The sequence below is a fragment of the Hemicordylus capensis genome, chromosome 1 (assembly GCF_027244095.1).
Source record: "Hemicordylus capensis ecotype Gifberg chromosome 1, rHemCap1.1.pri, whole genome shotgun sequence".
Taxonomy (NCBI): domain Eukaryota; kingdom Metazoa; phylum Chordata; class Lepidosauria; order Squamata; family Cordylidae; genus Hemicordylus; species Hemicordylus capensis.
Window position 1 is genome coordinate 243,380,375 of NC_069657.1, and position 12,425 is coordinate 243,392,799.

Consider the following 12,425-nt stretch of genomic DNA (forward strand, 5'->3'; position numbering starts at 1 on the left):
TCCAAGAAAGATGCCTAAAGTGAGCCTGCTGAACGTGTTCTGCTGAACTTGAGATAACTGGACAGCCTTTTCCTCCCCCATCATGTTCTTAGAACTGATGGATGAAGATTCCAGTTTGGATATAAATATTAACTCTGGTAATGAACTCTGCTAGTTGTTCTTTTTTACAGTTGATTTGCAACATGTACGCATTTAGTACTGTAGGCAAACTGGTTAAAAGGATTAGTTACATCTCACAAGAAACAGTAACACATTCTATTACTTTAAGAATGGTAAATCTAAATAATTCTGTTCTCTCATAGAAATTTGGTAGTTTTGTAATACTCAAATGTTGATTGAGTATTCATATTGACACTATATTCAACTAAATGTGAAGTTGTCCCGTCCCCCCCACCCCAGAAATGTTATTGTACACAGAGGTTTATAGAAAGTGGGATCTCATTCTGTTTAATTGAATCCATACTCTCAGAAAATCATCTTTTTTATTTTGTATTAGAAACAATGAATCACAGAAACTGTTATATTCAGGCTGGGTTTGCAATTCTGCTAGAACCAGTTAGGCAAGTTAACACCTAAAAGATACAACTTCAGTAAATATTTCACATTGTATACAGTGCTTAAACATCAGTGAGGCAAGTTAAAGAGGCATTTCTCATGGGTTTGCATATTTCTCCAAAACCCACAACTACTTTCAGCATTCCCAGTAATGAACATGTCTCACCAGGAGTGCTTCTTTTGCAAGTCCCACAAAAATCAAGCAGAGCTGTGCTGGAGCTTTTGTACAGGAAACATTTCAGGGGGGCACTTGGCACCCACCAGAACTAGCTTGCTGCAGCTGTATTTCCATAAAATCCTATGAGCAATTTCCATAATAAATGTAACATTTCTATAAATTTATTTGAGTTTAGTTCCTGCATTACTTCTTTGTCTTCCAAATTGAGCAGCACAATAAAACTAATTTGTAGAAAATAATTATGCCTCTGTATAGTTTATTAATAAGCTTATTTTATGCAGATTACATATATCTTGACTGCAATCTATGTAATATTAGTTGTGCTTAAGTCTCATTCAAAACAATGGGACTTAAGTGTAATAAATGTTTTCTAGACTGGGGCTTTTGGCTATGACAAGTCTTAAAGGTCCACATTCTAAGGAAATCTGCAAGAAAACCCAATTGTTTTTTTAAAAAACAAATATTAAAACAGCAGAAAAGTATCCATAGTGTAGGTCACAGTATTTAAAATGAATCATTTTTTCTAATCATTCCTTTTTATAACCACATTGACTCAGAAAATGGAACAGAATTAAAAAGTTCTAACTTCCTCATCAAATGCCAAAGTAAAGAACTACTGGTAGATCGTGGTGTGATTTGCAGTTGGTAGGGTTTTTGATTTTCAGTGCTTTAACAGCAAGTAAAATTGCAAGTTTTTTAAAAAAGTCATTGCTGGCTTTGTGTTAATTGTTCATTTTTTACGCCTCAGTGTTCCTAACCTGTAAAATATGAGTATTAATTGGTTCTCTTTCACTAGGTGTTTGTGCAAATCTGCTGCTGTCCAGCTCTAATGTTTTGTGTTCACATCCCTGATCTGTAGTAACTTGTATTTTTACATGCAGGCCATATAGCCCATAGAATGTAGCATGTAATTGGCTCTGGTTGGTGGAACCTCAAAGTTTTGATTAAAAACAAACTAGATCCCACAAGCCTAAAATCTGCCTCCCCTTGCTTAAAGCGTCCTGAACTGCTAAAACTTAGCTTATATTCCTTACAACTAATATCCTGAGATGAAAGTCAAGTGGAGATCATATTCCAGGCTTGAGATAAAATTATTCTCAAACCCCCCCCACAATTATTCAGTCTATATATTAATATGTAATTAATATATTAACCTGTTTAATTACTTTAAACATACTTTTAAAATGCCAGATTCCTAATTAATACTTTTAAGAGCCCTGAATGGAAACATTGGCATCTGCATTCAAAAATGTCCATCTCAATAAAGGCACTGTGCTACAATATCTTATATACAGTACATTTTACATTGCATAGACTGCCACCAACTTCAGCTCACACACCAAAGAAATAATGTACAACAGGTGAACCGGAGACATGATTCAGCAGCAAGAATTCCTGCTCAGGTACCTGCCTGGGTTGAAAACCTATTTGTAAATAAAACACTTCCTAGTCCAATGGGGATAATCTTTGTTATTCCCCCTTTTTTATTTTTGCCTTTAGAGGAGTGTTTTCTGGTCAAATAATTGCAGATCAAAGCGTACCCACACTTCTCCTGTTGCTACTTCATGTAGCAGTAAATGTTTAGTTGTAGGTCCCTTGTTTTCCTGCTCTGTTCTGATTTTGGCTACTGGAACTTCTGTGCGACCCAAGAAATCTGTTGAACAAAAAAGGTGAATAAGAGAAAGAAATGAGGCTTGGTTCAAATAAGGTAACAAACAATGAAACCTCATCAGTAAGGGCTGTTCAGATATCCTTCTGTACACAGCTCGAACAGGAGCAGGCTTTGCACTTGCATGCTTCTTTCTTTGTCCCCCGTAATGATTACACCACGGCCAGGGCGTTTGAACACAGAATCTTGTAGAACAGGTGCTATGCACATCCTAAACAGAGTTTCAGCATAACCAGAGTAGCAGCTGAACCAGGGCAGCTCTTCCATGGGGCAAGGTGAGGCAGTTGCCTCAGGTAGCAGATTATTGGGATGGCAAGGTGCCCTCCAGCCCCCACTTTAAAAAAATGGAAAGGAGGGAGGCGAGTGTGCGCAAGGGTAGCAGCATTTGGCATACAGAGGGCTTGAGGCACTACTAATGGGAACAACCCTTTTCATCTCAGATCAAAGAGAAGACATCTAAGCCTTCATCTAGGAACTGCTACCTAGAACTGCTACCTGTTGGCTGACATCCTGCACGAGAGTATGTCAGCCCAATAACACTGCATGTTCACAAGTTGTGCAAATGAAATTACACAAAAGTAAACCTATTTCCAATGGGCATACTCCTTTGCAACGTCATTTGCACAACTTGTGTATACATTGCTTACTCTTTCTTTTGTGTAATGTCATTTGCGCAACATTATGCAACCTGCCCAGTATGTCAGCCAGCTTCTTTGAGGCCCAAGGGCTGCCTGTTATATTACAGTGGCATACACTGAGATCCAGAATTGTGTTAAGAAGATGTGAGTTTTTGCTGCTTCTGCTTTCAGCAATTGTACTGTGTAGAAAAAAAGACACTTGAGCAGACATTGCCACATTAAAATACATTACAGTTTCATATGCAGACATGTATGTAAAACAACTGCCCTCAATGATACAAAATATTACATTCCCCCTCAAAAAAACCCAGTGTCTGTCACCCCAGCCACAGGACAGATGATCCCTTCCTCTGCCCGAATGGCAGGTATTTCACCAGAAGGAGCATCCGCACTGGCAAAGAGGCACCTTTTTAATGTGGTTATTCTCTTTATTTAGTAGGGGGAGAGTAATTGGCTCTATCCACCCGCAGCACAGTACCTCCAGTGACTGTTGTCTTTCTTATGTTTCTTTTTAGATTGTGACCCCTTTGGGGACAGGGATCCATCTTATTTCTTTATTATTTCTCTGTGTAAACAACTTCGGAAACTTTTGATGAAAAGCGGTATATAAATTGTTGTTGTCGTTAACAACGCGAGAGCCTGACCCTGAGGTTGGGGTGGGCCATATTGCTGGCGTGTGGCAAGCTGGCAGCTAGGCAGGGTTGGCCCAGTGTGCAGCAAGCCGAGCAGGAGACACCACATGATGGAACAGCAGGAAGGGGCAGGGAAGAGGAGGAGGGATTGGCAGACCCGCCCTACGGGCCACCAGGGAATCGGGATTGGGAGAGCACGCCAGGAGCAGGACAGGAAGTAGGGTGGGTCCCAGGGGAGTGTCACAGGTGTGTCCAACTCTTTAGAGGGCCCCACACCAATAATGAGGAAGGACAACGGAGCTGGGTCTGGGTCTCCCCAGGCATTGCCTTTCCCTGACCAGTGGAGGAAGAAGAGGGTGATTTAATCCCCCCCCCACTCTTCTGTCACAGTGGACTTAGAAGGGAGAATAAGTGGGTAATGGTCACAGAGCTTGCTCACCCCAGGCAGAGCTCCCTTTGGTCATTTATTTTGCGATCACAGGAAATAATCATTCTGTTACAAACAGAACAGAAATATTCAGTTGCTGCCACCAACCTCTGATATAACTCATGTCAGAGACATTATGGCAGACAAAAATAGTAAGAACAAAATATAATGGGTTTGCCAGTGAGTGATCCTGGATAGGCAGAATGGGAAGGCTGTGCTATGCTCCTCAGCACACCCAGTCATCAGCTTGGGACAAAGTAACACAAATACAATAACTTCAGATTGTGATGTTTGTTTTTCTTTTTTAAAAATATCTCTCTTACCATCAGGTGAGAACTGATCTCTGTCAAACATAGTGATACACAACACATCTTGATAAAGATCCTTAATAAAGAACTGGCAATTAAAGTTCCATTTGGGATTCAAAGTATCTGGCAGTGTCCTTGTTGTGAAGCTCTGAGGCCCCATGCTGATTTCACAGTATGGGTTGCTTTTCCCTTAATGCAGAACAGACAAATACACCCATTAACCTTCTTTTAAATAATAGAAACAAAAAAGAAAAGAAAACCATGGAAAACCAAGCCATTGCTAAAAGCTCTCTATTTTATTCAGTGGTTTTTAACTTTCAGTTTAAATGAGTCTGATTCGATCTTTGCTATATTTACAGCACCATGTAAAATATTTTCTTAGCTTTATTAATGCATATTGTATTTTATTAAGTGATTTTAAACACTTTTGATTTAAAATGAGAGTTAAGATGTTTTAAATTTCCCCTCGGGCTTCAGAAAACATGGAAATGGCATGTTAAAAGTGCCCATTTTGACTACCACACCATATAAACTTAAAAGCGAGATGTATCAGGCAGAAATTCATCAGGAACATCTCTAGCAAGTGAGTGGGCATGTTGCACCTATTGAATTTCTGCCTTGATGCAGACCAATCTCAAGCTGAAAGACCAAGGCAAAATGTGGGTGCCTGGAGCCTCATTTCTAAAGCAGCATAATCTACCAGACTACAAAATCTTCACAGCTTATATTGTGCAGAAGTTAAGATGGGCATTTTTGCTTGCAATGTCCATGCTTTTTAGACTACAAATGAAAATTTAAAGCATCTTAAATCTCATCTTAAACTGAAGGTTTTTGGATTACTGAATTTCCAGGCTTTAAAAAAGGAACATCTGAATGAGCACCAAGTGTAACAGTGGCTCTTATCCATGCTGGCTAAGTGCAGCCTCCCAGGGGCGTAACTATAATAGGGCAAGGGAAGACAATTGTCTGAGGGCCACTGCCTTGGGGGCTCCCCTAGAGGCAAGTCACATGACCGACCCCCCCAGCCACACACCCGCCCGGGCTTCCTTCAGTTGTGGTCATCCTCCGAAATTGATGGAGCTACCAGAACAGCATGTCTTTCTCTAGCACCATTCAATGACTTGCATTGTCCACAATTTACAAAACCTTTTAAAAAATAATTTAGGATGATATTCTATTGTGGCACATAGGTATTATATATATAAATTTTACTATGCTTTTTGGTACCACTATTCAGCCTGATTTAAGATTTCTTTACTTCATGAGCTGAGCTTCAGTGAGGGGGGACCATTTTAAAATCTTGTCTCTGGGCCCACTCCAACCTTGCTATGCCCCTGCAGCCTCCATATTCACAGGCAGCATACCTCTGATGTAGACTATTAGTGTTTAAATTCAAGTTGCTTACAGGGGGAAGTATATCTCTGATACAGAATCTCAGAAAGTCCGTCCACTACTGCCATATGTGTTCAAAGTCCATCTGCTACTGCCATATGTGCCCTCACATGGCTCTTTGCCACCTCATCACCATCTCATGTTCCCTGTAAATCCAGTTGCCACTTTGCCATAGCCTCGTGTGACCTCACAAGGCCCACCACCATCTCACCACCTTGCATTCCCTCATAAGTCCTTTGGCCACTTTCCTGTCACCTCACATTCCTTTACAAGGCACCCTGCCACCTTGTCTGCCCCCGCCTTCTTGCCACCTTGGTGCTGCCTCAGTGGAGAGAGAAAACAAACACCCATAAAACGAATAGGGAGAGGAATGGTGGTTTAACTACAGAAGTACGGAGTGTTCTGAGGCTCTCCCTATCGAGAAGCTACTTTTAGAGCCAGGAAACCACTCTCCAGAACTTGCCGGGACTTGCCCCTCCCAACTTTGGCTTCAGAACCCTCAGTGAACAAAATTTCTGATCTGTGTCTTTAGTTGACTTTACCCTGTAATTAAGGTTATAATAGGTTAACTGATGGCAAAAATGTAGCCATCCATTCTTCTCTAGAATGTAGGGGTCAGCATCTCAACCATTTAATTCCAGATGTGTACCAGATTTGGAGGAATGGTGTCACTTGTCACCTAGTTGATGTCTGCTAGTGGTCAGGCAGATTGGAGAGATGGTTTTGATACTATGGAATGAAACTGAATGTTCAGGGCTTATAATGGTAGAATGTTGAAGCAACTCCTCATTTTAACTGTACTGGCAAGACTGTGACTATATAACCTCTAAAAAGTTGTATTTGGCGATTACTATTTGTAGTAAGTAAGTAAATTTATTACAGTCCTTAGACCAGCTTAACATTTAAGCTGGTTACTATTTGTTACTATTTGTAACCTCAAGCACTCTACACATTAGGTAGCTTGGGTTAAATTATGTAGCTAAGTAAGCAAAGATTGATCCCTCAATTATTACCATTAGGTTTACATGCTTTTAGTTCCGTGGCTTCAATCACATGCACCATCAAACGTCCTATTCCTGAACTCTTCTGCGATCGAGCTAGGAGGAAGAAGAATCAGAATTACCATCAGCTTGGATGTAAAAACAAAGCCAGAAGAACAAAATATGGGGCAATCCATATGTTGGTGGTCTTGCACTTTGTCTCAGGCACCACTGTAAACACTTTATACTACTTACGCATTGTGTAAATTCATCAACTGATTGGAAGTAGTTTCATGAAATCTAAATACTATTCTGGAGTAAGCAGCTTGTTAACTGCAGTCTATCTACAGCTGTCTGTATTGCAACCGATGACCACTTAGAGATATATATACTGTCCCTTTCTACCAAAATCCCTTAGTAGTACATCAGAATTCTGTTCTCAGCAGTCACAGAATGCCAATTCCAAACACAACTTATCACCCCTTTAAAGGCTACTATTCATATTTATTCATAGAATATTCATATCTACCCATTTCTTCATATTCCTAAAAATGGGATGAGGAACTAAGAATATGTGGGCATTTAGATTCAGGCAAAAATTCAGCAGTGCCTGTGGTACAGCCTGTAGAGATGTGCAAAACAATTCAATTTGAATGGATCTGAGCTCAAAACGGGCCATCTTGAGTGATTTGAACTCTAGACGATACGCCCTTAAATTAAAGGGCCTGTTTAGGGTTTAAATCGCAATGACTCTGTTTCAAGCTCAAATTGATTCAAGTTTTGAGCACTATTTTAGGCAGACTTGCTGATTGGTTTTCTGGCACTGGCTTCTGATTGGCTTGAGATCTCCTTGCTTCTTGGTTGGCTTGTTATCATACAGATCAAGTGTTGTCATGGGCAACTATGCCCCCATTTGCTGGGGGGAGGGATGAGGGGGGGAACAAAAATGGAGAGAATTTTAAAATGTTTTCAAAGGGCCTGGGGACTGGCAGACAGAGAACTTAATGTGCCCTTGACATCAGGGGAGGAGTAAGGAAGGAATCAAGGAAGGTTTGATTTTGTGGTTTTCTTTTCTCAGCATATTCTTCCCTTCCTAAAGTGGCTCAGGGCAGTTTACATTAAAATAACAAGCACACAATAAAACAAAACAACAGAAGCATTTGAACCAGATATCATTAAAAGCCAGGCTAAAAAGATGGGTCTTCAAGGCTCTCCTGAAGGCTGTGCTATTGTTGCTGCTAGAACTATCTGGCTTTGCTGGATCTCAGATTGACAAAGGCAGAACCTGAGCGCCTTCCTTCCTTCCTTGAGTTGTAGTTTGGTTTGTGTTGTGGCATTGGACAGTGGCAGCTCAGCTCTCTCCCTCTCTCTCTGTTTGTAATATTTTCTTGGTGATTGCTGTGAGATGAGCTCCATGTCTGGCCTTGAGAGTTCACTGACTCGGGTCTGCTCCCAGCCACAAAATATGGCTGAAGATGTTTCAGAAGTGCACCTAGGTAATTTTGGAGCCTGGACCTAAAGGCCTTTGTGCCCCCCACCGGCAAATCAAGCACCATCATGCTCAGCCGGGTGACCACACCACCCGGGACAGACTAAAGAGGATTTTGGGGCCCCAGGGGTGTGGAGGCCCTGGACTTCGGCCCCAAAGTCCAGGGGTAAGAGCACCTCTTGAGCTCTTACTATGCTTGCTCTTAAGGGTGCTGCTGTGGCAGCTGCTACAATGCTGAAATAAGGAATCCTAATTGTGTATGAGAGAGCTACCAATGACTTGGCAGGGGATTCTGGGACGGTGATTCTTTTCTGGCCATTTTTAAACTGTGTTTGAAAAATGTGTGCTGTGTTGGGAGGGACAGGTTTCCTTTTACTGTGTACTTCTAAACTGCCGTGTTTTACAAGGCAGGGACACAAAATGCATTGCAAGTGGCAATGCAAAACTTCTTGTGTGCACTCTATGATTGCAGCTTGTTTTCGCCATTGGGAACAATGGGGAACGTGAAACACCCTATTGTTCCCCATGTGTAGCTCCCAGGGACACCAAAGTGGGCTGTGTGGTAGGGCATGATGGATGCTTCCTACTACCCAATCCACAAAATCAATGTTCAAGTGAGTGATTTTAAACAAATGTTTAACCTTTCCCCAAAACCCACATAGGATCCTATGGGAAAGTGGTTTTTTTAAATCGCCCGCTTGCACATTTCTTTTGTGGGTTGGGTGGTAAGTAGCACTTGTCATGCCCTACCACACAGTCCACTGTGGTGTCTCTAGGAGCTACCCATGGGGAACAATGGGGTGTTTCAAGTTCCCCATTGTTTCCTATGGCCTGATCTCTCAAACCACTCAAATCATTACGAGGTTGATTCGTCGAAACAGCTGGCTTGGTTGCTGTTTCAATGAATCATCTGAGGATTTTGCTATTCATTTTGAGCTCGAAACAAATAATAAAATTGGTTTCATGCACATCCCTAACAGCCAGTTCCTAAACATTCAAATAAATCAGGGTTTATTACCTTGGTAAGCCTTTTCATGTTTCTTCTTTTCAGTTTCAATATACTGCTCTGATGCACCTTTAATTTTCTGGACCCAGGCAGTTCTGCAAAAGTGAGCATTTTGCTTACAAAAGTACATTTTTTTAAAAGGTAACAAGAAAAATAACTCACAAATGGTTTTTCATTTTCTTATCAGTGATTGTCATATCATAGATAAGTGCCTGGGAGAGTGCCTTCTTCCGCATGATCCCCAGCTCACATTATCATCATCAAGAGAGGTCTGTCTCCGTATCCTACCAGCTTGTTCTGGGCTTCGGAGGTCCCTATAGACATTTGTGGCTTAACTTTTTAACCAGCCTTTAAAAGAGCCCTTAAGACACACTTTTTTAGCCAAGCTTTTAATAGTCTCTGAATGTTTTAATGTTTTAATTGCTGTTTAAATTTTCTAATTGCGGTAATCTTTGAATATTTTTAATTTTAATTGTTGTTTAATAGTTGGTTTTATTCTGTTTCTATTGTGTTTATTTTTGTAAACTGTCTAGAGCCTTTGGAGTCAGATGGTATATAAGTAAATAAATAAATTAAATTAAATATCCCAGTTTCACTCCTAATCACAAGCCTTCAAAGGCCTTAATCAGATGAGTTCACTTCCCATAACAGGAACTGTTTTCAGAATTGGGTATTCTTTGCATTCTGCACAAAATTCTGGTAACTGTGCTGCTTCCACATAATTCATTACACGACGAGTGAAACAATGGGCCAGTTCAGATGAACCAACACACCTTAGCTGGGTAGATCATGAATAAGATGGCAATTCTTCCTTCTCTTGTGGCTGAACTGAACTATTCCTGCTTTCTTAAACCACAGTTTCCTATCTGTCTGTCTGTCTGTCTGTCTATCTATCCATCCATCCGTCTATCTATCATACTTGCATCTCTGGGCAGTTTACAATAAAATAATACAAATTACAACAAAATAAAAAGATTAACACATTACAATAATTTAAAATATAAAACAATTTTAAAAATGATTAAAACCTGACTCTGGATCCAGAACAGTGGTTTAAGTAAACCCAGCAAACCAGGATACCAAACCAGGACCACACCGTTGATATCCTAGTTTTGTTGGGATTGCTTAAGCCACTGTTTCTTGGCTCAGATGTCATGGGAAACTGTGGTTTAAGAAACCAGTAAATGTTCAATTCAGCCAGGGAATGAGGATAAGAGCATGCATAGGCTTGTTCACAATCTATAAAACTATGGTTTGCGGGATCATCTGAAATGGTTGAATATCTTTTGTTAGGACAAACAAGTGTGTCAGCTTTTAAGTTACACAGACAACCCTAGAATCAGAATTTTAGACTTGGAAGGTATGGAAGTCTCCTAGTATTCCTGATAAAAGTATTCATGACAGATGGGCTATCCAGCCTCTGTTAAAAACCTCTAGTGAAAAGCATTGTGTGAAGCAAACTGTTCCACTGTCAAACAGCTCTATTAAGAAATTCTTCCTAATATCTACAGGAGATAACAAGTCTACTCCTTTTTTCTATTAATAGTCCTTCATGTATTTGAAGAAGGCTTTCACAGACTACTCCAGGCTAAACACCCAGCTACTTCAAGTGTTTCTCAAAGGATTTGGTTTCCAGACCTTTCCCCATCTTTGTTGCCCTCTCTCAACCCATACCAGTGTATCAGTGTCCTTCCTAAAATACAGTGCTAGTGCCCAGAATGGAATCTGACCAGCACAAGTGAGGTCTGACCAAAGCACAGAATAGAGTGGAACTATTACAGCTTGTGATCTGGACACTATACTTTTGTTAATGCAGCCTAAGATTAAATTAGTATTTTTATTAGCTGCATCACACTGCTGAAGGGGCATTCCCCATCCAAAAGAAATCTAGCTTTGGTGTTATTTATTTATTTATTTGATTGATTTCTATACCGCCCTTCCAAAAATGGCTCAGGGCGGTTGACACAGAGAAATAATAAATAAATATAAGATGGATCCCTGTCCCCAAAGGGCTCACAATCTAAAAGGAACATCAGATAGACACCAGCAATAGTCACTGGAGATACTGTGCTGGGAGTGGACAGGGCCAGTTACTCTCCCCCTGCTAAATAAAGAGAATCACCACGTTAAAAGGTGCCTCTTTGCCAAGTTAGCAGGGACAAGCGTTTTGTTGAGCTAAGCCCTGTATGTCTTCATAGTGCAAAATCACATTGGAACCACAGTCCACTAAATGCTTGACTGTGTTTATTTGTCACTTTACAATTTTAGAAGCCTCTAACTGAAAGAGGATTCTAAACTGAGTTTCTTTTCTCCGTTGGCAGACAGTTCATGGATGGATATTTCCCCCATAAATAATGCTGGTATCTAGCCATACAAAGCATTTAGAATTTTTCACAGAAACAGAGGGTAGAGCAGGCTTTGTGAGCCACAAGGTCAAGTTTGTTGCCCATTCTGTTTGTTGGATCAGAGTGCTTCCAATGGCAACTTATCCAAGGTATGCTCCACAATAAACAAATATGGAGTAGGATGTTTTTATTTATTGTTAATTTATTGTTAAATTTGTACACCGCCTGTCATTAAAACAATCCCAAGGTGGTATTGTTTTATGTTGGGGGTGGGTGGGTGAATAGCTGTTGCATAAGATACATATTCACTAATTTTCTAGATGTTAATGGCACTGTGCAGGTGTGTTTCTAGCATTTTCTGCAGTATGGATCAAAACTGGGAGCACTGGTAAAGCCACTGGAGCAGGGCCGGATTAAGGGCAACTGATGCCCTAAGCAAAGCCCAACAATGGTGCCCCCCTCGGCTCCCTCCATTGCTTAACTGACAAGACATTAAAATTCAAGCAAATTATTTACTTATACCTTAATATTTATTTAAATTTTTACAAGTTTTCTTCTAGATTTTTTAAGGTAAAACAAAACAGTTCCACTGACTATAATTTCTTATAAATAGCCGCAACAGAAGGAATGATTGAGAAAAATATTTCTTCTTCAAGGTCAGACATAATAACATATGACCAACTTTTACGTGAAGTTTTATCAATATTCCGTACTGCTCTTTACAGTCATCTTTCGCAAATCAATGACTTTTTACTTCGGATATATAGTTTAGTAGTTTTTCTAAATTTTAGTTGCAAACCGAGCCA

At 40.3% G+C, this 12,425-nt stretch overlaps 1 protein-coding gene across 4 annotated transcripts in view; it reads right to left on the bottom strand.

Annotated features, from left to right (window-relative positions):
- Positions 1–465: 465 nt before the first annotated feature.
- ITSN2 (intersectin 2) overlaps positions 466–12,425 on the bottom strand; it is a 124,139-nt gene continuing 112,179 nt past the window's right edge. For all 4 annotated transcript variants that reach the window (XM_053283883.1, XM_053283882.1, XM_053283884.1 and 1 more), the window contains 4 exons: positions 9,287–9,369; positions 6,813–6,896; positions 4,423–4,596; positions 466–2,387 (listed from right to left, as the gene is read on the bottom strand). In XM_053283883.1, the coding sequence (XP_053139858.1) occupies positions 2,230–2,387; positions 4,423–4,596; positions 6,813–6,896; positions 9,287–9,369 (499 nt within the window). In that variant the 3' untranslated portion in view covers positions 466–2,229. The remainder of the gene's footprint in view (positions 2,388–4,422; positions 4,597–6,812; positions 6,897–9,286; positions 9,370–12,425) is intronic.